Source organism: Gorilla gorilla, chromosome 11, assembly GCF_029281585.2.
Source record: "Gorilla gorilla gorilla isolate KB3781 chromosome 11, NHGRI_mGorGor1-v2.1_pri, whole genome shotgun sequence".
Taxonomy (NCBI): domain Eukaryota; kingdom Metazoa; phylum Chordata; class Mammalia; order Primates; family Hominidae; genus Gorilla; species Gorilla gorilla.
The window spans coordinates 140,042,039-140,069,520 of record NC_073235.2 but is presented as its reverse complement, the minus strand read 5'-3'; the positions used below and the strand labels follow the sequence as shown (position 1 = coordinate 140,069,520).

Below are 27,482 nucleotides of genomic sequence, written 5' to 3'. Positions count from 1 at the left end.
CCCATAACCTCAAATTTAATGATTTGATCATTCAATTACAGCAGATTCATGGCAACCCAGTTATCTTTGAGTGGTTGACCCATATCAGCCCCCCCTTGTTTTTTCTAGAGATTGAGATCAATTTTTTTAATCAAAAGTATATTAAGGGCCATGTTTTCAATACTTTTATTTGTAACAGTTTGAAAATGCTGTCTGTTTTCCTGGAGCGATTGCCACCTGATGTAAGAACACAATCCGGTGGGCCTTTTCCCTGGCTTGCTTTATTGAAGAAGCATGATGCTAGATGGGATAGGCTGTTCTAGTTACTAGCTTTGCAAATATGCACTGCTTTGAAATAGGACATTTTCAAGACAAGTGGTATGAATTTGGGTTTTCTCTTCTCTTGCTGGCACAGTGGTCATCAGATGAGTTTCACCAACTCCTGTTGTCAAATGGTGCTGGGCTGAAGTCGCTTTGGTGCCTGTTATGCTCTTGTCCCTCATTGTATCCTAATCTACCTTCATTGCAGAGAGCAAGCGAGACATTCTGTTCCTCTTTGACGGCTCAGCCAATCTTGTGGGCCAGTTCCCTGTTGTCCGTGACTTTCTCTACAAGATTATCGATGAGCTCGATGTGAAGCCAGATGGGACCCGAATTGCGGTGGCTCAGTACAGCGATGATGTCAAGGTGGAGTCCCGTTTTGATGAGCACCAGAGTAAGCCTGAGATCCTGAATCTTGTGAAGAGAATGAAGATCAAGACGGGCAAAGCCCTCAACCTGGGCTACGCCCTGGACTATGCACAGAGGTACATTTTTGTGAAGTCTGCTGGCAGCCGGATCGAGGATGGAGTGCTTCAGTTCCTGGTGCTGCTGGTTGCGGGAAGGTCATCTGACCGTGTGGATGGGCCAGCAAGTAACCTGAAGCAGAGTGGGGTTGTGCCTTTCATCTTCCAAGCCAAGAACGCGGACCCTGCTGAGTTAGAGCAGATCGTGCTGTCTCCAGCGTTTATCCTGGCTGCGGAGTCGCTTCCCAAGATTGGAGATCTTCAACCACAGATAGTGAATCTCTTAAAATCAGTGCACAACGGAGCACCAGCACCAGGTATGGTAGAGAAATGCTAGTTGTTCTGCCACTCAGTTCTCTAATGCATGAGTTGAGGGTAGGCTGCTGGCCACTGGTCCTCAGATAGAAGCCCTCCTTGAGTTTACAGGAAAGGTGGAAAATTAATCACCTGCTGGTTTCAGCAGGAACAATAGAATATGAGATGTCTTTCCTTACTTTGATTCTCTAGCTGCTCTCTCAGGAGAATCAGGGTGAGTATTTTTAAGGGCATTAGATTATTTCATAGTAAGACATGTTATAAAGATGTAGATATCAGTGGTTAAAATCCTTTTTTAAAAACAGTTTTTTATGGTATGCATAATAAGAGCCATATCATATGGTTACATTGTACCTAAAACAGCCTTCATCTTCATATTCACCCGATGCCTTTATATTGTTATAATTCCTTCATTACATTCATTAAAAATTAAAGGAGTAGAAGAGGCAGATAACTTTCCATCATAAACTCTGCATTAAAATCCCCCAACTGCTAATTGACGCTGCCATGACTTTTCATTTAACCACTTTAATTTAGTGATAAAAATGCAGTGAAGAGAGTAATTTCCCCTGTACGCCTTTTGATGAAAAATGAAGACTCCAGAGCCTCTCCTTTGATTACTGGGCCCATTGGCCATTGGCTTGGGATGGTAACTCCGACATCTGGGTTCCGTTTCCTCCCATTAACCCACTTGTGACTTGCAGCAACTCAGTTGAAACCTCCCATCGATAAAATGCTAGTGGTTGTGCAGGTGCTGCCATCTCATATCTCTCCTCCCATCCCAAGTTTTTTCTTGAATACATCTTTGAAAGCTAACAATACTCTTCAAGCATTGAAAAGTTCCAAAATAAAAGGGGTCCCTATATTGATGTATTAGTTTCCCATTGCTGTTATAACAAAGTAACACAAATTTAGTGGCCAAAAACAAAACAGGCCGGGTGCAGTGGCTCACACCTGTAATCCCAGCACTCTGGGAGGCCATGGCGGGCCCATTGCCTGAGGTCAGGAGTTGGAGACCAGCCTGACCAACGTGGTGAAACCCTGTCTCTACCAAAAATACAAAAATTAGCTGGGTGTGGTGGCGGGTGCCTGTAATCCCAGCTACTCTGGAGGCTGAGGCAGGAGAATCACTTGAACCCGGGAGGCGGAGGTTGCAGTGAGCTGAGATTGCGCCACTGCACTCTAGCCTGGGCGACGAGAGCGAAATTCTGTCCACCCCCCGACCCCTCCACTGCAAAACAAAAACAAAAACAAAAACAAAAAACCTTATTATCTGACAGTTTTGAAGGCTGGAAATTGGAAACCAGTGTCACTAAGCTAAAATCAAGGTGTCAACAGGCTGTGTTCTTTCTGCAGGTTCTAAGGGATTCTCCATCTGCTCACCTTTTCCAGCCTCCAGGGGCCGCCTGCATTCCTTGCCTCCTGGCCCCGTCCTCCATCCTCATTGCCAGCAGCTTGGCACTTTCTCTCCTCTCTGACCTCTGTTTCCATCCTTACATCTTCTCTCTAACTCTGACCCTCTTACCCCCTCTTATAAGGACACTTGTGATTGATTACATTGGGCCCACCTGGCTAATTCCAGGGTAATCCCCCCATCCCCAAATCCTTACCTGAATCACATCTGCAAAGTCCTTTTCTCAAGTTCAGGGATTTGGACTTGGACATCCCTGGGGTGCTCTTATGAAGCCCACCTCGTTGATATGAAATTGTTGCTCTGATGTCCTGTGTGAGTTACCAGGCTGTCCTCCTCCCAGTTTCAGGCGAAAAGGACGTGGTGTTTCTGCTTGATGGCTCTGAGGGCGTCAGGAGCGGCTTCCCTCTGTTGAAAGAGTTTGTCCAGAGAGTGGTGGAAAGCCTGGATGTGGGCCAGGACCGGGTCCGCGTGGCCGTGGTGCAGTACAGCGACCGGACCAGGCCCGAGTTCTACCTGAATTCATACATGAACCAGCAGGACGTCGTCAACGCTGTCCGCCAGCTGACCCTGCTGGGAGGGCCGACCCCCAACACCGGGGCCGCCCTGGAGTTTGTCCTGAGGAACATCCTGGTCAGCTCTGCGGGAAGCAGGATAACAGAAGGTGTGCCCCAGCTGCTGATCGTCCTCACGGCCGACAGGTCTGGGGATGATGTGCGGAACCCCTCCGTGGTCGTGAAGAGGGGTGGGGCCGTGCCCATTGGCATCGGCATCGGGAACGCTGACATCACAGAGATGCAGACCATCTCCTTCATCCCGGACTTTGCCGTGGCCATTCCCACCTTTCGCCAGCTGGGGACCGTCCAACAGGTCATCTCTGAGAGGGTGACCCAGCTCACCCGCAAGGAGCTGAGCAGGCTGCAGCCGGTGTTGCAGCCTCTACCGAGCCCAGGTAAGCAGGGAACTCTTTGCATCCTCACTCGGTGTCATTGTCTGGGGCTACTTGTCTGGACTGTGGGCCACAAGGTGTTCTCAATTTTGCTTTTCCTGCCATGTGAAGTGAAAACTAAAATTACAGGAAAATTTAGGAACCCACATGCCCTTTTTGGCCTCGATGGGCAGAAATGGCAGAGGTTCAAGGGGGGAGATGCTAAGATTCATGTTTTGGGGCAAATTAAATTCTCCAAAAGGGACATATATGCAGCTTGGAGTTCAGGACTCCTTAACTTTGCATGAAGGCTTCTGTCTAGATATCCAAAGGGAGGGGCTGTCTAACTGATAACGCCTGTTCCGTATCAGTCCTGCGCCCTCTGGTAGGTTTGGTCAGCAGCCTTCTGTGAGGCAGGAAGGAGTCTGACCAGGGACACTCTGCAAGCTGGGACATAGACTCTGAAATATTGGTATCTCCAGAGCCAAGGTGTGAAGATAATTTTGACTTTGCTTGGTGCTGAGAAGTGTCTTAACTGGCAGGAAGGCCACCTGGCTCTTATGATCATAGTTTATTCTATTTTCTTCTTCCTGTTCCCTCTTTCTAGGCCTGGTACAATAAACTAAAAAATGGTGGGAGCCCTGGTGCTGAGAAGGAAGGAGGAAAGATATATCCACCTCTCAATAAAAGTCCTCCAAGGGCCACTCTCCCGGGGCACTCGGGTGGGGGGGGCTCACAGCGGCGAAGGAGGCAGATGCAGCCTTGCTCCCTCATATGCACTCACTCGCCTGCTCTTCCAAGAGAAGAGAAAAGAAGGAAAGTTGGGGAGGAGCAGAGGAAGGAGTAAAAGCAAGTGAAGGGAAATCACTGCAGGTTACAGTGGGTGATGAGGGAGGTGAGGATGACTATTTGGGTGCAACTGAGAGGGGCTTGGTTTCTCCTCGCTGGTGTCTGGGGAAGAGAGCAGTGTGGCCCACCAGGTTTCTGTGGGATGTTCCTGAGCATTTATGATCAGGTAAATTTGGGCAACAGTGGGATAAACAAAGTGAAAGAGGCTTTCTTTTCTTCCTAACTAAGGCGCTTTGTGTGTCTCCAACACAAGAAAGGAAATGCAACATTTCCAAAAGGTATGTGCCTGCAGGAGGCCTCTGTGATGCTGTGTCTTGGCCCCAGATTGCCGAGAATGGACTTTGGGAATATTGTCACAGTGCGGGTGCAGCTTCTGTTGTCAGGAACGTACATTTCCACAACACTGTGGCTCTTTGCCCACTCACTCTCCTGCGCTCCAGAACAGCCTCCCTCTTTCCCCCTTCTCCCCATTTGGAGGCTTCTCTCACACCTCTCCTGACCCAGCTGACTCTCAGCTGGTAATCTTGAATCCTATTTCTCCAAGAAAATGCAAGTAAACCCGAAGAGAGCTGTCCCCGGCCACATCATCCCACGGTTCCTTGGGTGGCCTGTCTCTGCTTCCTCAGCTCCCTTTCCTCTCACCTGCTCAGTGGCACCATCTGCAGTTCCCTTTCTTGCTCTTATGTCACCCTTTCTCCACTGTACTAGATGGTTCCATCCATGATAAAATGCATTGCTTCTTCTCTCTTAAACACCCTCTCTGATGCGCCACTTCCCCTGCCAGCAACACCTGTCTCCTAAAGACTTATCTATACTGTAAATTTCCTTTCCTCTCATCCTCTCTGAGCCCACCCTACTTTGTCATTCACCCTTGCTCCTCCCCCAAGTGCTCCAGTTGAGGTCACTCCATCTGACAAGGTCCCTGTCTCTGGCGAAGCCCAGTGGCTGACCCTTGGGTCCCTGAGCAGCACCTGATGCAGTGCAGGTCACCTCCTTCCCAAGTACCATCCTCGCTAGTGCTGATGCAGCTCTTCTGATTCCGCCTCCGTCGGGTTTTTCATCCTTTGCTCCCCTTCTCTCTGATGTGTAAACACTGAAATGCCCAGGACTCCCACTTCTTGGACTTTTAACAGTGGTGGTTGGTGTTAGGATCCCCTGCCTGTGAATCCATGACAAACTGGGCGGTGGCTCATGAACGCTAGGAATTTGGTGACGATGAAGGTGAAGCCATGCTCACATTTGTTTCGCAGGTGTTGGCGGCAAGAGGGACGTGGTCTTTCTCATCGATGGGTCCCAAAGTGCCGGGCCTGAGTTCCAGTACATTCGCACCCTCATAGAGAGGCTGGTTGACTACCTGGACGTGGGCTTTGACACCACCCGGGTGGCTGTCATCCAGTTCAGTGATGACCCCAAGGTGGAGTTCCTGCTGAACGCCCATTCCAGCAAGGATGAAGTGCAGAACGCGGTGCAGCGGCTGAGGCCCAAGGGAGGGCGGCAGATCAACGTGGGCAGTGCCCTGGAGTACGTGTCCAGGAACATCTTCAAGAGGCCCCTGGGGAGCCGCATTGAAGAGGGCGTCCCGCAGTTCCTGGTCCTCATCTTGTCCGGAAAGTCTGACGATGAGGTGGACGACCCGGCAGTGGAGCTCAAGCAGTTTGGCGTGGCCCCTTTCACGATCGCCAGGAACGCAGACCAGGAGGAGCTGGTGAAGATCTCGCTGAGCCCCGAATATGTGTTCTCGGTGAGCACCTTCCGGGAGCTGCCCAGCCTGGAGCAGAAACTGCTGACGCCCATCACGACCCTGACCTCAGAGCAGATCCAGAAGCTCTTAGCCAGCACTCGCTATCCACCTCCAGGTGAGATGGGGGCGTCGGAGGTTCTCCTTGGAGCATTTTCCATATGAAAAATAACAGGCTCAAAGGCCATGGTACTCATAATAAATTAAATTAAAATAAAGGTTGTATGCCCTTACCTTTATGGTTTTTTATTTTGAGACAGGGTCTGGCTCTGTCGTCCAGGCTGGAGTGCAGTGGCATGATCATAACTCATTTTAACCTCTGCCTTGTGGGATCCAGCCAACCTCCCACTTCAGCCTCCTCAGTAGCTAGGACTACAGGTTCATACCACCACACCCGGCTAATTTTTGTATTTTTTGTGGAGATGGGGTTTCACCATGTTGGCCAGGCTGGTCTCAAGCCCCTGAGCTCAAGTGATCCACCTGCTGCGGCCTCCCAAAGTGCTGGGATTACAGGCCTGAGACACTGCGCTCAGCACCTTTATGTTCTTCATGCCCACCAGCCAGACCCCACCAGGTCACACCTGCGATTGAACAAGTTGGGTCTATTGCTCATGGCATCCAAGGAGAATGCATACCGTGGCAAAGCATGAGGGCATCTCCATAGGAGGGTGGCCGGAAGGACTGGGGGGACTTGAGCTAGTGGCAGGTCATTTTGTGGAAGGCTTAAAGAAATGGAACTTTGGCCTGGATTGGATGTTGTCAAGACGTGGGGGTGATTCTGTAGCTGTATCTTAAGTCTTACCTAGAAGCAGGATGGCCTTGGTATAGATTGGTAGAGAAGAGCAGTCACTCTTATTAACCAGGACAGGGGGTGTTTTTGTCCTTTTTGTGGTTTGCACCATGTTTTCCTTTTTGTCTGTGTTCAGATAGGGTTACAATGTGATCTCATTTTCATCTTGCCCCATTGTGATCACAGAGTAGCCTTGTCTGTTGTGGGGGTTCTGTGAGATCATGTATGCTCAACAGGAGAACCCCAAGGCCATGTGTGCTGGACCAGCTCCCCAATGCGGGGGCTGATTCTCTCTTTCTTAAACAGCTCCATCACAAGAGCTGCTCAGCTTCCACTGTGCTGCATTTACACTGTAAATTGCCCAATTGTGTATGAGGCAAAGGGCAGGTTGAAATGTGTGGAGTAGCAACATACAAGTTTAATAAAATAGCATCTGAGGAGTACCTAAAATTCTAACTAATAGGAAAATGTGGCTCATCTTTCTCAGGATCTTTTGATTAATTTTATTGTTAAAAATGCACTAGGCTGGGCGCGGTGGCTCACGCCTGTAATCCCAGCACTTTGGGAGGCCGAGGTGGGCTGATCACGAGGCCAGGAGTTCGAGACCAGCCTGCTCAATATGTGAAACCCCATCTCTACTCAAAATACAAAAATTAGCTGGGTGTGGTGGCACACACCTGTAGTCCCAGCTACTCGGGAGGCTGACACAGATGAGTCACTTGAACCTGGGAGGTGGAGGTTGCAGTGAGCCGAGATCACACCACTGCACTCCAGCCTGGGCGACAGAGCAAGACTCCATCTAAAAAAAAAAAAATTAAACCAGTTATTTAATAGAATTAAATATTTTAAAAAATGCGCTTATGTAAAGAAAATGAGTCAGGGTGGGTGGGGGAAGCTGGGCATGGCGGCTCATGCCTATAATTCCAGCACTTTGGGAGGCTGAGGCAGGAGGATCACTTGGGCCCAGGAGTTCAAGACCAGCCTGGGCAACACAGTGAGAACCTCATCTCAAAAAATAATAAAAAAAATTTTAATGAAATTTAAAAAATAAAGACACGGGCATGGTGGTTCATGTCTGTAGTTCCAGCTGCTTGGAGGATAAGGAGGGAGGATTGCTTGAGCCTGCGAGGTCAAGGCTGCAGTGAGCTGTGACTGTGCAACTGCACTCCAGCCTGGGAGATAGAAAGAGACCATGTCTCAGAATAAAAAAGAAAGAAAGAAAAGGAAATAGAGGAATAATAGTGAAAAATAAAAACTTCATATAAATGGTAGAGATGTGTGAACAAAAAGGAAATACGAGGGCACAAATGCCTGGGGAGCATTAATGTGACCCCTTGGATATGGCACCGTGTTATACGTACCCTGCCCCCATGGGCTGAGACTGGGCAGCATGCCGGGATGGTGTTGGGCTCCTCAGGGGTCACACTTGCTAAGTGATGGCCTTGGACAAGGCAAGAACCTTTGGCCTCAGCTGTTTCTCTTCTTGTACAACAAAGACATAGATCCCAGTGGCCTTGGTCTCTTCTGGTAGCAACAGTTCATGATTCTGTAGATTATGGTAGCCCAAGATTGATTTCTAAATGCTGCTTACATTTTAGAAATCAGTAGTAACCCAGACCACAATGCCAACATTTAAATAGAGTAAATTCAGAAAGACACGTTTTGGATAACTTCAAATATTTCAAGGAGCAGAAATTGTTTTGGTGTAAAAGGTCCAATTTTTAATGGCTAATTTCAAAAAGCCCAAGATACAAACAACACAGGCATCTTGGGATATAACCTTAAGGTTGATTAGGATTATGGTGCAAGGCGCACACCAAACCTGGGCGAGGGCTACCTACACACTGAATGTTTCCCTTTTTCTTCTTTGATCTGCAGCAGTTGAGAGTGATGCTGCAGACATCGTCTTTCTGATCGACAGCTCTGAGGGAGTTAGGCCAGATGGCTTCGCACATATTCGAGATTTTGTTAGCAGGATTGTTCGAAGACTCAACATTGGCCCCAGTAAAGTGAGAGTTGGGGTCGTGCAGTTCAGCAATGATGTCTTCCCAGAATTCTATCTGAAGACCTACAGATCCCAGGCCCCGGTGCTGGATGCCATACGGCGCCTGAGGCTCAGAGGGGGGTCCCCACTGAACACTGGCAAGGCTCTCGAATTTGTGGCAAGAAACCTCTTTGTTAAGTCTGCGGGGAGTCGCATAGAAGACGGGGTGCCCCAACACCTGGTCCTGGTCCTGGGTGGAAAATCCCAGGACGACGTGTCCAGGTTCGCCCAGGTGATCCGTTCCTCGGGCATTGTGAGTTTAGGGGTAGGAGACCGGAACATCGACAGAACAGAGCTGCAGACCATCACCAATGACCCCAGACTGGTCTTCACAGTGCGAGAGTTCAGAGAGCTTCCCAACATAGAAGAAAGGATCATGAACTCGTTTGGACCCTCCGCAGCCACTCCTGCACCTCCAGGGGTGGACACCCCTCCTCCTTCACGGCCAGGTATGCACTGTGTGACCCATGACTACAGAGTGTGACATCAACATTTTCTTTTTAGTTAAAAAAGTAATCAGTAGTCATTTTTAATAATTTTCTTCTCTCTGGGTTGTTTCTTCAGATAATATTAGAAATTAAATACTGGAAAAGTAGTTCCATTGAAATTGCAGAAGGAAGCATATTATTGATCTTCCATCACTCCTGAGACTAATCATAGCCCCATTGAAAGGTTCTGTAGTGTTGCACTGAGTTAATTACAAACTCATTGGCTCTCAGAATAGGATGGCATCTTTGAAATCAGCCAGTCCATGCCCCACTGAACATGACTTTGAAGTTGGCCCATGCCTACTGGCCAGATGCCCAATATAGTCCAGGTCCCCTCATTCCTTGGCCTGGTGGGACCATCAGGGAGCACCTTCCTGGAAGACTTGCAGTCATCCACCTCAGCTTCTACCCCGTGCTCCTGGTTCTCGCCTTTGGGGCTGCAAAAGCAAAGTGGATCTCTCCACCAGCCCATATTTTTCTTTGTCCCTCCTCCAAGTAATCACCATGTAGACATCTGAAGCAAACCATTAGGGTTGGTTCTTCAAAGGGGAGCAGTATGCCTGTTTCCCTAGCTCACTGCTCCCTACCAGGCTGCCTGTGGCACATCTCACATCCCTCACACTGTGTCTCATCCTTTCTCCTCTCTACTCCAGTCTCAGTTGCTTAATTATAATCAAGAAATTACCCTCCACACCACTGATATTCAGCCAGCTCTTACAAAGCTCTCAGACCATCATCCAAAGGTTAAGGGGTCTCTTCCTATTTTCCAATCTGTTTCTCCCAGTCCTTCCTTGCTTTGCCCCTAACACACATCTCTTCACTTCCAGGAACCATTTAAAATTCTTGACCACAAAGGAAACTTCTAGTGGCATTTCCTAAAACACTTGAGATCACAAATGTCAAAGCCAGGTCCCTATTGAATTCTTGTCACAATGCCATTTTGCACGGGATAACTGAAGTTCTCTGTCACTGAGTTTTCACAGAGTGTGACATCAAATAATTTTTCTCCTTTCCTTTTTGTTTAGAGGATTTATCATTCATCTTCTTGTATTTAGCATGTTTGGGAGCTGCAAATTCAGGAACTACAGGCTAAAGAGGCATGGATTTGAGTGAAGGTTTCACTGTGAATAAATTATTAGGAACGTCTTATTTCAGTTATTTAATTTTACCTTTTGTGTATTTATGTTCTGGGTCTGGAAACCTAATCTCTCCTTATTTTCACTTTAATCACTTCTAGAGAAGAAGAAAGCAGACATTGTGTTCCTGTTGGATGGTTCCATCAACTTCAGGAGGGACAGTTTCCAGGAAGTGCTTCGTTTTGTGTCTGAAATAGTGGACACAGTTTATGAAGATGGCGACTCCATCCAAGTGGGGCTTGTCCAGTACAACTCTGACCCCACTGACGAATTCTTCCTGAAGGACTTCTCCACCAAGAGGCAGATTATTGACGCCATCAACAAAGTGGTCTACAAAGGGGGAAGACACGCCAACACTAAGGTGGGCCTTGAGCACCTGCGGGTAAACCACTTTGTGCCTGAGGCAGGCAGCCGCCTGGACCAGCGGGTCCCTCAGATTGCCTTTGTGATCACGGGAGGAAAGTCGGTGGAAGATGCACAGGATGTGAGCCTGGCCCTCACCCAGAGGGGGGTCAAAGTGTTTGCTGTTGGAGTGAGGAATATCGACTCGGAGGAGGTTGGAAAGATAGCGTCCAACAGCGCCACAGCGTTCCGCGTGGGCAACGTCCAGGAGCTGTCCGAACTGAGCGAGCAAGTTTTGGAAACTTTGCATGATGCGATGCATGAAACCCTTTGCCCTGGTGTAACTGATGCTGCCAAAGGTAACTCCCATTATGTGCATATTTTCCATCCTTTCCTGTTGACATTTGTGCCTCTTTAGCTGTCTGGTCCCTGGTGCTGATCTCTGGAGTCCTTAGGCATTTGGTTGCTTCATACATTTACTTATACCCACTGGGACTGGTCCTGACACCCACCTCACCACTACCTAGGGCGTTCTTCCAAGACAAGAGTAGAAGTCTATCGTATTTTGCTTTTATAAGATTTACTTTTCTCCCCTATTCCTTAGTCCCTCAAACAATTCAGATTTATTGATTCCTGTGTCTAATTATAGATTTATTAGATCAAGTATTTGAGATCAGAATATTTGATTTTCAAGTGCTTTTAATTTAAAGCACAAACTTGGGGTGCATCTAAACACCAATGGTGTATCATCACACCAAAGTTAATTAACACCACCCAAAAAGCTGACTTTTTAAAATAGCTTACTATTTGGCACCTAACAGCTACCCTCATTTCTCTCTGTGAGAGGGGTGGATCGAATTGCTTCTCAAAGCTCACACACACAGGATCTCATTTTGCACTTGAGTGCGATGCCCTGGTCCTCTTCCTGGGTTGTCCCTATTGCTGGTATAAGTAGAGTTCATCTCCTCAGCCCCAGCTGAGAACTCATCACCTGCATTTCTCCTTTCCAGCTTGTAATCTGGATGTGATTCTGGGGTTTGATGGTTCTAGAGACCAGAATGTTTTTGTGGCCCAGAAGGGCTTCGAGTCCAAGGTGGACGCCATCTTGAACAGAATCAGCCAGATGCACAGAGTCAGCTGCAGCGGTGGCCGCTCGCCCACTGTGCGTGTGTCAGTGGTGGCCAACACTCCCTCGGGCCCGGTGGAGGCCTTTGACTTTGACGAGTACCAGCCAGAGATGCTCGAGAAGTTCCGGAACATGCGCAGCCAGCACCCCTATGTCCTCACGGAGGACACCCTGAAGGTCTACCTGAACAAGTTCAGACAGTCCTCGCCGGACAGCGTGAAGGTCCGTGGGGCCAGTTGGTTCAGGTGCTCCCTGGGAAATTTCCAGATTTTTACTGGAAAGGAGGAAGCCCCTTCCCCCAAGTTAAATCCTCTTCATGTTTAACTGGGTTTTTAGTGTCTATATGGAAAATCCCTTACTTATTAACTGATCTAATGTCATGTGCTGTCTTCCTCATTTTGGTAGTCTTACGTAAGCTCTAAAAGAATCCTGGAAATCAGTAGTTTAACTTGAATGAGTTGAATTTGTGATTGATTTATGTTTAATTATAGTCCAGTCAGGTATGTTCTCCACTTTCATTTCTCTGTGTATATGTGTGCATGCATGCATGTGTGTATATGCATGCATATATATTGTGTAGACACACACACCATGTCAGTTTGCTAGGGATCATCATGAAGTACTACAGCCTGGCGGGCTTTTGGAACAGACATTTATTTTCTCACAGTCTTGGAGGCTTGACATCCTTGAGGTGTCAGCAGGGCTGTTTCTCTTGAGTCTTCTCTGCTTGGCTTGTAGGCAGGGGTCTTCTCCCTGTGTCTCCACATGGCTTTCTCTCTGTGCATGTCTGTGTCCAAATCTCCTCTTCTAAAAGGACATCAGTCATACTAGATTAGGGTTCACTCTAAAGACCTCATTAACCTTAATTACCTCTTTAAAGACCCTATCTCCAAATACAGTCCCATTCTTACGGTACTGGGGTTTAGGACTTAACATACAAATTTTGAGGGGACACAATTTAGCCCATAACACATGCACACATGTACATACAGACATGCACCCACACACATGCACGCACACATGCATGCACACACATGCACGCACACATGCATGCACACACATGCACGCACACATGCATGCACGCACATGTACCCATACACATGCACACACACATGCACCCTCACACATGTACACCCACACACCCACACATGCACACACACGTGCACACACATACATGCACACACATGCACACGCAATGCACCCATACACACACACGTACCCACACACATGCACACACATGCATGCACACATGCATGCACACATATGCATATGATTTGCAGAAACTGCATCTTAGAAATATGAGAATGAGATAAATTGTTTTTATTGTCATTGCTGCTTGTCTTTTTTAAAATAAATTAAGCACTCAAATATACTCCTCCATTTTAAGTGCAATATCAAAGTCTTGTGAACATGGGTAATCATTCCTCAACTTGGGCCCTCAGTTTCCTTAAGTGTAAAATGAAGGGTTTGAGACAGCGAGTCTCTCAGTTTTCTATCAACAGTCTGCAACACTCCTTTTTAGTTTTCCTGGGATTTGACAGCTCTCTTATCTTCAGGTGGTTATTCATTTTACTGATGGAGCAGACGGAGATCTGGCTGATTTACACAGAGCATCTGAGAACCTCCGCCAAGAAGGTAGGTGCCAAGGCTTTCTAAATATGAGAAGTAAACCCTGGTGAGGTGGGGTGTACTGCTCTGCTGGAGAGAAAGCTCTCTGCCAATGCAGTGCCCCAAGGGAGCAGTGTGTCTTGGGAGAGTCTTCCTCCCAGCGTCGTGGCCCTTCATCACCTGCTTGGAGCTGTGGGATGGAGCTAACAAAAATTCCTTCTGTACTTAGACAGCTTTACTGCTGTGTTGTGGCTGTTCAGGTGGTAGAATGTTCAGAAAGCATGATGCTTTTGCAAAAGATCATGAAATATTGATTCACTTAACTTCATCATATAAACTAGGAATTAATTACTAATAAAAATACACTGCTCTATTTTTGGTTTGCAGTTATCACAGTTCAACATTTAATAACACTACACCCAAATAATACAAAGAAAATAATGTAAGCAATGACGTACCAAACATAAGGTGACAGCCATGCCTGTTATCAGATGTGATCTTTGACTCTTCACTTGCTTTGGTGTTTGGTAGCACTGACTATCAGAAAGTGGATGCCATTACAGAGGTGCAATTTAGCCTAAGAACGTTCTATTTATTAGCTTACTTTTCCCAAGCAATGGAGATGAGGCTGCTATTATCTGATTTTGGAGGTGTTAGTATTTCAATACTTCCCACAGCATACTCATGTTACAGAGGGCCTGAGTTTGAGAACTCATGTATGAATACGCTTCATGGATGCCACTTCCTATATTTTTAGTAATAGGTTTAGTTATTGACATACCGGAAACAATTATTCAGCAGAGTCCAAAGTTTGAGTATTTCAACAATTCAGAGTAGCCAATAAACTTGATTAAATATATTTAAGTTAAAAGCTAAATTTTACTCTGAAGTTTTCTTTAAAAATGTAGTCAGGAAAAAAGGACATTGCATTTTCCACGCGCCTAGGTGAGCTGTATTAAATGTGTCTTTCTTTGCAGGAGTCCGTGCCTTGATCCTGGTGGGCCTTGAACGAGTGGCCAACTTGGAGCGGCTAATGCATGTGGAGTTTGGACGAGGGTTCATGTATGACAGGCCCCTGAGGCTTAACTTGCTGGACTTGGATTATGAACTAGCGGAGCAGCTTGTGAGTTTTTTTTATGTTTTTATACACAGACCAGTTTAGATACCACACCTTTTGGCATTTCAAGAGAATGAAGTTAATTATCAGCAGGTGAATTGCGGGGGGGGCGGGCCTTGGTAGATAGTTAAATTTATTTAATTCACTTGGGAACTGCCTTGTTGCCATAACACATGTGAATCTGGAAATGGAGATAGCAAATCGCTGGAAATCCGCAAGCTGGAAGGGGATCCTGGGCGCGCTGAGGTTGTGGCCTTAGCATTTTCTCTGCTCCGTTAGCAACGGCCTCTTTTAACACCATTGCTGGGATGCAAACCGTCGAGGTTGTCCATCCTCCAATTGGAAACCGTGTCAAGAGCATCTGAAATCTTGCATGATAAAAACAACATGCAGGAAAAGAAAGGCTGTTTCTGGGTGGAGAAGTGCTTTAATTGCCCTCCCTAGTTTCCCTCTGTGTCAATGAAGCTCCCTCTGAGGCTTCCTAATTCTCCCCAGGGCCAGCCTCTCTCAGCTGGAGGTGTGACCTCCTGGGTTTAGACTGGGGATGGAGCTTTTGGAAGATGTGGGGCTGAGCTGCGAACTCAGAGATTCTTTGGTGGTAGCAACAGTGGACTGTGGCTATGAGAATGGGAGGAATGGACCTGGCTCCTTCCTTTCTTCCATACTTCTTTGCAGGGCTAGAATCAGGATTTTTTTCCTGGTGGAAGTAGGTTGAGTTAGCTCACAAATCTGGGATATGGGAGAAAGGGAAAGCTCTTGGAAGCTCATTGGAAGAAAGTGCATGTGCCCACCATTAGTTTAGCAGATGGAAATGTATTTGGGCATGCCCTTTCCCACATAAGGTCAGGGGCCAGATGGGATGAGAATGTAGAGGGTGTCTGTGTGACCTGGAGTTGAGAAGCTTGTGGCTCCGAGGCCAGGATCACTTGTGCCTGCTCCCATCATGGCTGCTCTGGAAGCCTCTTTCTGGGTTGGTACCATATCCCATGACTCTCACCCTGGTTCCAAGGAAGGGTGGTCATGGATATCTGTTCTGGAACCACCTTCAGTCTTGGCCATCTGCCATTTGCTTGGCTTTGCACTTTGTAACTGGAACATATGTAAGTTATAGTTAAGATCTGATGATGGAAACTTCTAGAAATAAGGTCCAGCCTGCAGTGATATTGTGGATAAGATCTATCTTACTTTGGTTGTTCTTTACTTTCCCATTGGTGACTTCCCACCTGCACCCCGACCTCCAGGAGATGGGCCCTCCTGACTTCGCTGGCAATTTCTATCATATCGTCAGTCGTCCAGCAAATGTCACCTGGAGGGACTTCATCTCACACCATGAAACCCCCACGCATCCGATTTTGACCCTTAAAGCGCATTTATGATTTTCTGCTGAGCATTTCTTGAGATCTGAACATTTGGTTTCTCTTCCTTTTGGTAGGACAACATTGCTGAGAAAGCTTGCTGTGGGGTTCCCTGCAAGTGCTCTGGGCAGAGGGGAGACCGCGGGCCCATCGGCAGCATCGGGCCAAAGGTACGGTGGCTTTACCCTTGCCCACCCCTGAGATGAGGTGTCAGAAGCCCGACATTATTTTGGTGGGGTAATTTCTCTAACAGAAGAGTGTGGAGATGAAGGAGGAGACGAGAGACCATTTCTTATGTTAGAAGGAGGAGCTCTGAGGGGCAGACCCGCGTGCTGTTCTGCTGGGGCCTGTTCCAGTGAAGATGGTTCAGGCGGGACCCTCCTTTTGCACAGGATAAGGGGATCTGTGCTTTAACATCTTGGTCCTTCATTTCATAAAATAATGTTAAAGGCAGCTGGCGTCCCTGACAGCAGCCTGGCTGCGAATGGCAGCTGGAACTCGTAGCATTTGCTCTGAGTCAGTAGGAACTAACAGGCTTTCTTGGCAGAGCAGGAGCCTTAGAGATCCTGATAGAATCGTGACATGGTGTACTGAGGGGAAAAGCAGTAACAGGGAAAGCCATGCTGAGTTTTAGTGCTGCTCTGCCAAATGAAGGGGGACCACAGGGATTCTTACTCTAGAGCAAAGAAGGCCACGGGATTAAACAGAGGACCCGATTTCCTTTGTTTCAGGGTATTCCTGGAGAAGATGGCTACCGAGGCTATCCTGGTGATGAGGGTGGACCCGTAAGTCAAAATTGTTTTAGTCCCTAAAATTTCACCCCCTCCTTGATCCTTACCCATTGGGATTGCATTGTGGATTTCATCATTTGTTCAGTTGCTGATGGCTTTCCCTTTGGGAGAAAAATTAATTTCTAATTTTCTTAACAACTTTGCCCGGATGTCTAAGTGTGATAATTGAAGTATGACAAATGTGGGCATGAAGGGTGGGGTTTGTTCTTACTCTGTTTCAGAAGGAGGGATTAATTGGTTTCTGAGCCAGAGGGACACCGAATTTGCACACCCAGTATCTACTAGATTAAGACATGCAAGTAGAGATGGGAGTGAGCTGAGGGGCAGGGACACAGCAGGAGACCTCACCAGGGCTGTAGGGGTTACCCTGTTAAGGGTAGTCCCTGGAGGGGATGTTGCTGGATCAGATCATCAGTGTCCGAGGGTCTTGGGGATGGACAGATCCCAGTAGCAGGGTCCATGGGAGCAAGACAGACGCCTGTCTGGGGAGCTTTGGGACCCTAGATCAAGGTCCAGCCCTGGGATAGGGGACAGAGGGGCTCACGAGGAACAGTGTGGTCACCAGGGCCCAGCCGGCAGGGCTCGGCTAGAGAACTGGGAATCAAGCATCACTTGGAGGAGCTGTCAGCCCAGTGGGTCTTCCCGGGATTCAGCACCCACAGACACACAGTGCTGGGGGCCACCCACCCTTGCCCCACAGGGCAGTGCTGTCTGCACTGCTACCCTCCCAGATCTCATTCCCTTCAGGGAAACTGCAGGCTCCAGGCCAGGCCTCATGCAGGGGCCCAAGAGGCTCCCTGGCTCACGTAGCCTCGATCGGCATTCCCCATGGTGAAATCTGCTTTCTGCTGCATGCTGTTCACAGTACCCTTCACGCTGCTGCAAGCCCGGCAGAGACAGGGTGATGAAGGGCTCCAGCTTGCAAAATGCCTTTGTCTCTCACAACAGGGTGAGCGTGGTCCGCCTGGTGTGAACGGCACTCAAGGTTTCCAGGGCTGCCCGGGCCAGAGAGGAGTAAAGGTGAGGCGTGGGTGATGGGGTTGCTAGCGTGGGGAGGGGTCAGGTGACTCGCAGTTTCTCCAGATGCTGCCAGGGAGGGAGGCCGCTGGTCCAGGCTTCTTGACCTCAGCATTCAGCAGCCCGTGACCTCTCATTGGAAGGCAGTTCTGAGCAGGGTGGGTTCAGGAGCAGGGGCTGCAGCTGGTGGGGAGCCTGAGAATGGAGAAATAGTTTCCTATGGAAACATGAAGAAGCCAGGAAACCCTCACAAGGAGAGAACATGGGCCAGGGTGGAGGGGAGGCTGGTGCCCACGGCCCCGGCCCTGGACCGTGGGAGCAGTCAGGGAAGGGAGTGGAGTGAGAGGACAGCAGGTGGGTTGAAGGCTGGTGAACTTGCCTCTCTGTTTGCTGAAGTTTGAAGGCAGGTGCTGAAGGGAAGGGCTGCAAAGTTACAAAGTCAGCTCCTTGCCCTGGGTTTTGGGGCCCACCCCCGCCGGCCCTGGGAGCCAAGACCACCCAAGCATTCAGTTCTAGTTTTAGTTTTAAAACATCGCACGTGGTGATGAGAGAGGAATCCAAAGGGGTGGGACTCTAATATTTAATTTTCAGACACTGCAACATTCAAATGGGGTGGAGTGGGGGAACAGCCCTTGGCCTCTTCTGCCCGAGGGACCAGCCCTGCAGGAAAAGCTAATGCTTCCCCTATCCCCTTGCCTTCTAGGGCTCTCGGGGATTCCCAGGAGAGAAGGTATGCAAGCTTGGTTTTGTTTTACAAATGGAAAACTCTCCCAGTATTTCTCATTTCTTCCTTTGCCAGAATAGCTTTCTATACTTACCTGTCCGCCTTATTCCCTCTTAGGGCGAAGTAGGAGAAATTGGACTGGATGGTCTGGATGGTGAAGATGTAAGTGATTTTACTCTAAGTCCAAACTGCTTTTGGTTCTGAAGATTCCAGAAACTAACAACTCAGTCTGTGATAGAAATTGCAGCAGGCGTGACCTTTAATCCTTGTCTTTGGCAGGGAGACAAAGGATTGCCTGGTTCTTCTGGAGAGAAAGGGAATCCTGGAAGAAGGGTAGGTGTATTTCCACGGTGGTGCTATTATGGAAAGAATATCAACATTTCATTTAGGGAATAGTTATTTTCTTTCCTCATATACATCAAGCCCGCTTCCTCCAGGCAGCCTTCCCTGACCTCCCCTGTGAGTGCACCCATTACATCCCCTCTCAGCTCTGACACATCACAGTACATTTTCTTGTTTCGAGATCACATCCCATAGGGCAGGGACTGAGTTTGTTTTGTTATAAATAAATCTCCAGTGCCTGGCACAAAGTGGGTCCCTGATAAATATTCATGGATTTACTAAACGAATGAAAAATATGTGGAAGTGAATTTGCCTTCATGGTGAATGAGTAAATTGTAAACATTGTTCTAGTTAAGATTTATGAATTGAAGAATGTGATTTTTAGGGTGAGATAAAAATGGAAACATCTAGTTTTTAGCATCCACTTGTGTTTTTCCTTTAGGGTGATAAAGGACCTCGAGGAGAGAAAGGAGAAAGAGGAGATGTCGGGATTCGAGGGGACCCGGTAAAGAAGATTTCTTTATTGACGATTTCAGACCTGAGCCTGGGGAAGAGGGTTGTTGGGAAAGGGGGATGAAAGGAAGAATTCTACTTTTGAAATTGCTTTAAAACATGTTGATAAAATAAGTGCTTTGTCTTTTTCTTGCAGTTTGGGGGTTTGGGGAGATGTGTTGATTCTCTTGCTAACCAGATAATCATTTGCAAGTCCTGTTATACAAATATCTGAGAAGTTTCCAAAAATGTGGTATCAGGGCACTTCAAATTTGCTTTTGGAAAAGAGAAGAGTTTGCAGCTTTTCTCATTTTGTGTCTCTGTAAAATGTTTAAGCAAATGAGCAGTACAAACTAGCCTCTTCTTCCAGTCCATCCTGCCTCTGTGGCCAAGGATAAGCAAGAGTGAGCCTGGGGCATCCTCCTCCCTGGGGAAGAACCATTGCACCTGTTTGGGGCTAAGAGTGCTTTGCTGATCCCGTGATTGGGTTTCGTAAGACCTGCATGGATGTTACCTGGATGGGTTGTGGCCAAAGGGCTTGTCCCTCGAAGCCTTGCATGCAGGTCCTTGCTAATAGTTCCCTGACCATCCAGTCCAGTGGCAGCTGCTTTCCTTCCATATGTGGCTCATTTCCCTTTCCCATGTTGCTTTCAGGGTAACCCAGGACAAGACAGCCAGGAGAGAGGACCCAAAGGAGAAACCGGTGACCTCGGCCCCATGGTAAGGTGCTGCACATTCCTAGACTCTCCCTGTACTGAGGGCAAGAGAAAGGACACACTTCTCGGCTCATCAGCAGCCACAGAGGCCAAAGACGTGGTCTTTAACACTGCAGAGTGGCCTAAGATTAGGAGCAGAGTCCCCATGAATGAAGTCTCCGTGGGGAACCAGAGTGACCCTTGCCAAGTGGGGCTTCTCAGCAGAATCTGTGCCTCTTAGATAGTTACAGAAGGTGTTTGTTAAGCCAAAGGCTTGTAGAGGTGGGAGTGTACTGAAGTCCGGTGCATCCTGCAAAGTGTGCAACTGTCCTGCAAACGGGCTCTTCCTCTGTGAATCGACCCCTTTCCCTGCAATGTCTTGTGCAGCATTTCAGAGCTAGACATTCTTCTCTGCAGATGAGAATCTCATGCTAATTTTCCCCACACCAGGGTGTCCCAGGGAGAGATGGAGTACCTGGAGGACCTGGAGAAACTGGGAAGAATGTGAGTGCCATTAGGGCTTTGGGGGGCTCTGTGACAATTCTTAGTGCCGTAAGATCTGCCCAACATGACCTGGTGCATGGTTAGTCCACAGCTCTGCACTGAGTGAATGTAAAAGGATTTCTGAAACGGTCGTTACTCCAATCTATTTTCATTCTTATAATTTCCTTGGTGCTTCATCTCTTCTCTCTCCCCAATTCTTGCTCTCCCCAAAAACATACTGAACAGATGCTTTTAAAAATAATATCTTTGCTACTTTCAAATATCGGGCCAGGTTTGATCCAACTAAATATTTAAGAAACCCAAATGGAAATCCTAATACTGGGGGAGGGAGGGAATAAGGGGCAAGAAGGCTGAGGGAGTTGTGGATTTGTTGTTTTTGTAATTATCTGTGGGTTTTTGGGGGGATGCTGTAAGTGAAATAACAAAACTAGATTTCTTCTTTTTCTGGTGTATTGCATCTTGCAATTTCAAGACGTTTCAGAAATGTCTGTAGCAGAATAGCTCCTTGTATGCCTAATCCTCAGTCTTGTTGAATAAATGCTAAAGTCAAAGTGATGTGAATGATCTTTCTGAAGCCAACCAAAAGCTTCCAGGGTCCTCGGGCACAGACAGTGTCTGCCTTGTAGCTGGGAGAAGACCCCTGCTCAGGGAGGCAGTGATGTAGAAGTTTGTAACCTCTCAGAGGAAATTCAGGATGCTGGTGGGTGCCTAGGGGAGGTCTCTGCTCAGAAATGAACAGAGCACAAAGGCTGCAAGCTGGGGCTGGGCGCTGGGAACTGGGCCCTCAGCTACGCCCTGAGTGGCAGTGGCTCGTTCGGCCCCAGCACTTGGGCCACTAGAGTTCGCTGGGGTGAGGGACTTTCAAAAGGAGCGACTCACCAAAATCAAATGATGGAATATAGGCATCATTTTGCTTTGAAAACTCAGAAGAAAATAGAAATTTTGAAAATATCATTTTAAAATGTTTGAGCACTATTTATTTATTTATTTTTAATAAATTGTAAAGACCTGGATCAACTGCTTGGAAGTGAGCATTATTTTTGAATAATGCTATATAATGAAAAAGAAGCTATATAATGGAAAAGAAGAAATACTCATCAAATGTTACAATGGGCTATTACAACTCAGCGTGTGAGCAGAGCCAAAACTTGGTTTCATGAAATGACTTAAAATTGAGTAGTTCATACAATTAATTTCAATTCTACACACAAGGTAGAAACTGGATTTGAATTCGGTTTCAGTCACGGGCTCTTGAGGACTCAGTTCTTCCTTTTGTGGCCTAATGGCGTGCTATCCCTTCCCTTAGGACCACAGTGCCAGGCTCAGGCCAAGCTGAAATGTGTCCCTCCCACTGGGCTTCAGCATGCCTACATCCCCTTTCTAGAGTCTCCGCAGGCGGCCTCTGGCCTGAGCAATGTATCACTGAGTGCTGGTGGGCTCTCGTGGAACTCTAGCATGTCTCTTTTGGGAGGGGCCAGGCCAGATTGTTGCTTTGTAGAGGAGAACAGTGTCCCCTTCTCTCAAATTTTCCATGGAAGGTGGCCAAGATCTTCCGTTGAAGCAGGTGGCATTACAGCGAATAATGGCAAACTGGTCACCGCAGATCACTGGGCTGGTCCATTGGAAGTGGAGAGTGAGGTTCCTAGGTTGGTGTAGCAGATGACTGAGCCCCACAACAGAGCTAGTCGGTCACAGCCTCTGCAACACCAACCCTAACTTTGCAAAGACCGCCTAGGACATTCATAAAGTCCCACCCCAAACCTTTCTACTGCCGAGGAAACAATTTTGAGGTGGAAATTAATGGATTACTTGTGAAGTAAGCCCACATGTTTGAACTAAAGGTCACCTCTGGAGCATCCAGGAAGATGTTGCCAAGTCGTGAGCCCTACCTAAGTACACGAGACGTTTAGGTGCACGTGTGTGCACTTCAGATATTTTACTTAACCGAGTGTGTGTTGTGTTTGGCCGGGATCACTTGGAGAACCTGGGACTCCCTTCCATTATAATTAACGTATTTCATGACTTCTCAGTACAGTTGGGAAGGTGGAAGAAAAATAGACAGGTTGACATTCCCTTTTCACATTCCTCATTTGAAACTGGCTGGGATCGTGCAGCCAAAAGGAGTCATTATTTTGCTTGGCAGGTCTGCAGTAATTCTCAAAACTTCCATTGGGTGATTAACAGGAGTAGCAAGGAAGCAAAACTTCACCCGGATGAGGGTGGAGGAAGGGTGTCTGTGTGTGCGAGTTTCCCCAGGGCTGATGAGGCGTGGTTTCTGGTTCTTGGCACGATGTGGGTGCTTGGGAAGATTCCCCTGAGTAACCGCAGAATAAGAGGGTGAAGTCTGAAAGAGCTCTAGGCCCCATGCCCAGCGTCCCATGCTCCCCCTCACAGTTTGTGGGACTTTTTCTTCCACAGGGTGGCTTTGGCCGAAGGGGACCCCCCGGAGCTAAGGTGAGCCTCATGCAATGCCCCCTGGAGACTCTCTTCAAACAGCCCAGATGCCGCCCAGCCCAGGAGTGAAAAATACTCTCTCCTGTGAACACAAAGCTTCGGAGACAGATACCAATCAATTTAGAAAGTTTATTTTGCCAAGGTTAAAGACATGCCCATGACACAGCCTCAGGAGGCCCTGATGACACCTGCCCAAGGTGTTCGGGGCACAGCTTGGTTTTACACATTTTAGGGAGACATGAGACATCAATCAATATGTGTGAGATGTACATTGGTTCGGTCCAGAAAGGTGGGACAACTCGAGGCAGGGGAGGAGGCTTCCAGGTCATAGGTAGATAAGAGACAAAAGGTTGCATTCTTTTGAGTCTCTGATTAGCCTTTCACTGAATATACAGTTTACCAGAACAGTCACCTACGCCTTAGTTAGTCTTAGTGAAAAATAGGGCGAAGGAAGCAATTGGATATGCCTTTGTCTCCCATGAGCAGAGGGATGACTTTCAGTTCTGTCTGTCCTTTGTCCACAAGGAATTTCCCTGTGGGCAGAATGTGAGGGAGGTATGCAGCTTAAAAAAAAAAAAAAAAAAAAAAAAAACTGGCCAGGACGGTGGCTGACGCCTGTAATCCCAGCACTCTGGGAGGCTGAGACAGGCGGATCACCTGAGGTTGGGAGTTCGAGACTAGCCTGACCAATATGGAGAAACCCTGTCTCTACTAAAAATACAAAATAGCCAGGCGTGGTGGTGCATGCTTGTAAGCTTGTAATCCCAGCTACTCAGGAGCCTGAGGCAAGAGAATCACTTGAACCCGGGAGGCAGAGGTTGCAGTGAGCCAAGATCATGCCATTGCACTCCAGCCTGGGCAACTAGAGTGAAACTCCATCTCAAAAAAAAAAAAAAAAAAAATTCTTTGTAGCTATCTTATTTAAAAATAGAATGGGAGGCAGCTCTGTCTGATGCAGTTCCCAGCTTGACTTTTCCCTTTGGCTTAGCGATTTTGGGGTTCTGAGATTTATTTTTCTTTCATCCTCCTTGGGCTGTCATGGCTCCTGAGGCTCTGTCAGCCATCTCCTTAAACAGCCTCTTCTGCAGAGTCTAGAGAAAATGGTGCCCAGTGGGGACTTGGGGTCCAAGTGCAGGAAACATGATTGAGGCAGTAGTGTCCCGGGCGGGCGCCTCTTCCAGAACGTGCCCACCTATCTGGCCATCAGCAACCCGCAACTTGCCGGTGTCTCGGTCCTCTGCTTTAGGTCTAAATGATCCCTGTTTCACAGAGCTGTCCGAGGAGAGGTGAGGCAAGAGTGAGGAACAATTGTAGAAGTGCAGGGAGACAGCTTGCTCCTGTGCTCAGTGTCTCGCCTGGGGTTACCGCTTTGATCATCTGTTACCTCTGGAAGAGCTGAGTTTTCCCTGATTGCTTTCCAAGTCCCTGGCCCAGAAATGACTGTAGAGCAAAGAGCTGACGTTGACAGGAACCATGCTGACTCCTCCCTGCATCTTCTCTTATTTCAAAGGGCAACAAGGGCGGTCCCGGCCAGCCGGGCTTTGAGGGAGAGCAGGGGACCAGAGGTGCCCAGGTGAGTGCTTCCGTGTGTGACTGTGTGCCCTCTGATACTTCACAAATCATTTAAAAAGTGATTGGGTGGCATTTATATCCGGAAAGTTAACCATTTTAAAGTGAACAATCCAGTGGCATTTAGTACTTCCACAATGCTGTGCAATCATCACCTCTATCTAGGTTCAAAACACAGTCTCGAAGGAGACCTGTACCCATTAGCAGTCACTCCCCATCACCCTCCACCCCGAGTCCCTGGCAACCACTAATCTCTCTCTCTTTATGGATTTGCCCACTATGGATATTTTGTATAAATGGAATCATTTACTAGGCAGCTTTGTGTGTGTGGCTTGACGGAGCATCATGTTCTTGAGCTTCATCCACATTGCAGCATGTAGAAGCACTTCATTCCTTTACATGGTGGAAGGATACTCTGTTGTGTGGCTACAGCACACTTTGTTTATCCACTCATTGGTTGATGGAGATTTAGGTTGTTTCCACCTTCTGGCAATTGTGAATGATGCTTCTGTGAAGATTCTCCTACACGTTTTTGTCTGAATGCTTGTTGCTTGTATACATTTTAAGCTCACTTGCCTATTCACGTTCTGGATTGAGGCAGCTGCTACTGCAGCTAAGACAGGAGAATTGTGGGTTTTGGTGGCCGTTTTTGGCCAGCAGAAGTGAGGTTCCAGGCCCTGTGGGATGGGCAGATGCCATGCAGAGGCTTCTCATGGAAAGTCACCTCATTAGCACTCACGATGGTCTTTTCCTTCCTCAGGGCCCAGCTGGTCCTGCTGGTCCTCCAGGGCTGATAGGAGAACAAGGCATTTCTGGACCTCGGGTAAGCCTGTCCTAATACCAGCCCCCTCTCTAGCTGAACAGAGGGCACATTGCCAAGCAGGCTGAGAGTTTCTCGGATGATGCTATTGTAGACAGACCTCCCTTTAGCTCTCCTCTTTGGCAACAAAACCCCCAGATTTAACCTCAGGCCTTTCAGTGACTGGCTACTTCACCCCAAGAAAGTAAGAGTTTCCTTTTTTGGTGCTCCATGGGCCTCTAAGTCTCAATTCTGCTCCTTCCAAGTGTCCCTGGGTGGAAATCAGGGGATATGCCTCAGGATGGAATCCTGGAAAATCTAAATCTACCAAAATGCTTAGAGTCTGCAAGGCGTTTCACCTTTGGTCCCTGGAGATAGCCCCTTGTGCTTATGTATTTTGTATAGTGAGTGCCTCAAGTTCACCCTTGAGTTCAGCACAGAAGATGGCCCTTAAACTTGCTGTGACTGCAGATGTTATCTTGCAATGCAGCTATCAGCAATGATGAGCAGAGACACACTGTCATTGCTGGGCTAGGATCAGGTGTCACAGAATTACATATTCGGGTTTCCCTCATGTCTGAGATGATATTGAGGGAGGCATCCTATCATTTATTACCAAAAAATGACTAATAAACTGGTAACAAGCTCAATCTGTTGCTACATAAATGTACAAAAATATTTTATGGTGGAAGCAGGCAAGAGCTTGCTTAGAAAGTCCTTCTCTAGCTTGAAAGCTGATAAATACATATTTTTAGAGGTTTTTAAAAAACATTTACTTAACTTGTAATTAATCAACAATTTAAGATGGTATAGATGCAAAGCTATTCAAATAGTTATCCAGTAGCTCCAGAAACATTTATTAATTTGCACTTTTTCACCATCTCTTTTACGTTATTTCTGGGCTGGGTAGACTGTACCACATTTTAAGAGTTAATTTCATCCATCAGTTTATTCATTCACCTAACAGGCTTTAACATACCCATATGTACCAGGTGCTCCCTGTGAGGGTGTGAAAAGGGAGGCAGAATAAAGTCACATAAAATCTGGGAGCTTGCCGTCCTGTCAGGAACCTAGGATATGTACATTAATAACTGCAACATGCGTTAATTTGTGAAAACTGGCACTGAGAAGTAATACTCATGTTTTAAATTTGTGCATGCCATTTCTGTGCATGTTTATATTTGAGTCCGTAGCCTTGTGCTCAGAGCTGAGTGCTTGGGATTTGCAGGCGGGACAGGTCCCATGCCCCTGGCGGGCTCTGACTTCCATGCAGGGGAGAGTCAGGTTTCAGAGACCAATTTGCCTGGACGGTTGGCCACTTGACTGACACATTCCTCCCCTCCTGCTCCAGGGAAGCGGAGGTGCCGCTGGTGCTCCTGGAGAACGAGGCAGAACCGGTCCCCTGGGAAGAAAGGTTTGTCTTTAGAAAGGTAGAGCTTTCCTGAGGACAGGGACCAGCCAGGCACACATGCCCCTCTCCCTCTTTGGTCAGTCTGTCTGTCCCTCCTCTTCAGTACTACTGGTTCCCACTCCAGCCTCCCCTGTTGATCGCGGCTTGGCCAGTGGAATCATTGTCCCCCAACAATCCCCACCATAATTCCCACCACCATCCCTGCCACCAACCATCTCTGCTCAGAGGGCTGGCTTTCTCCTGGCCACAGCCCTCCATCAGCTGCCGGGTTTTCTGCTCCTTTCTTGCTTGGCTTGTGCCAATAGTGCAGCACCCTCTGAGCCATCAGAGCAGCCAGGCAGTGCTTGGTACAGTTTCAGTATAATATGGAACGAGCAGTCTTTAAACATGGGCAGTGCACGCACAGCGGCTCAGCTAATCACATTTAGATCATCCAAGAGCCCCGACCCTGACTGTCCTGGATAACAGCAAGTCTGCTGTATGAAGGCTGCCTGAGAACCTCCTTTCTATCAGCTTTGAGATAAATTACAATTTGTCATAACCAGTCCGAAAAGACTGCATGTTCTCTGTAAAAGAAATGAGTTCCTGTGAATCCACGATGGTCTCTGCCTGTAGAGTGTTTTGGGGTTTTATGCTGGCCTCAATGCCCACCGCCTTCCGTGCCTTCTTCTCC

General features: G+C 47.7%; 1 protein-coding gene across 14 annotated transcripts in view; it reads left to right on the top strand.

Annotated features, from left to right (window-relative positions):
- COL6A3 (collagen type VI alpha 3 chain) overlaps positions 1 to 27,482 on the top strand; it is a 90,663-nt gene that overhangs the window by 36,768 nt on the left and 26,413 nt on the right. For 7 of the 14 annotated variants that reach the window (XM_055380639.2, XM_004033417.5, XM_055380641.2 and 4 more), the window contains 21 exons: positions 509 to 1,081; positions 2,834 to 3,442; positions 5,518 to 6,123; positions 8,674 to 9,288; positions 10,565 to 11,164; positions 11,816 to 12,153; positions 13,488 to 13,566; positions 14,517 to 14,662; positions 16,089 to 16,181; positions 16,743 to 16,796; positions 17,751 to 17,822; positions 18,523 to 18,549; positions 18,661 to 18,705; positions 18,823 to 18,876; positions 19,328 to 19,390; positions 20,032 to 20,097; positions 20,523 to 20,576; positions 22,995 to 23,030; positions 24,541 to 24,603; positions 25,360 to 25,422; positions 26,750 to 26,812. In XM_055380639.2, the coding sequence (XP_055236614.1) occupies positions 509 to 1,081; positions 2,834 to 3,442; positions 5,518 to 6,123; positions 8,674 to 9,288; positions 10,565 to 11,164; positions 11,816 to 12,153; positions 13,488 to 13,566; positions 14,517 to 14,662; positions 16,089 to 16,181; positions 16,743 to 16,796; positions 17,751 to 17,822; positions 18,523 to 18,549; positions 18,661 to 18,705; positions 18,823 to 18,876; positions 19,328 to 19,390; positions 20,032 to 20,097; positions 20,523 to 20,576; positions 22,995 to 23,030; positions 24,541 to 24,603; positions 25,360 to 25,422; positions 26,750 to 26,812 (4,319 nt within the window). The remainder of the gene's footprint in view (positions 1 to 508; positions 1,082 to 2,833; positions 3,443 to 5,517; positions 6,124 to 8,673; positions 9,289 to 10,564; positions 11,165 to 11,815; positions 12,154 to 13,487; positions 13,567 to 14,516; positions 14,663 to 16,088; positions 16,182 to 16,742; positions 16,797 to 17,750; positions 17,823 to 18,522; positions 18,550 to 18,660; positions 18,706 to 18,822; positions 18,877 to 19,327; positions 19,391 to 20,031; positions 20,098 to 20,522; positions 20,577 to 22,994; positions 23,031 to 24,540; positions 24,604 to 25,359; positions 25,423 to 26,749; positions 26,813 to 27,482) is intronic. The other 7 variants (XM_063695310.1, XM_063695306.1, XM_063695304.1 and 4 more) reach the window with 1 other exon arrangement.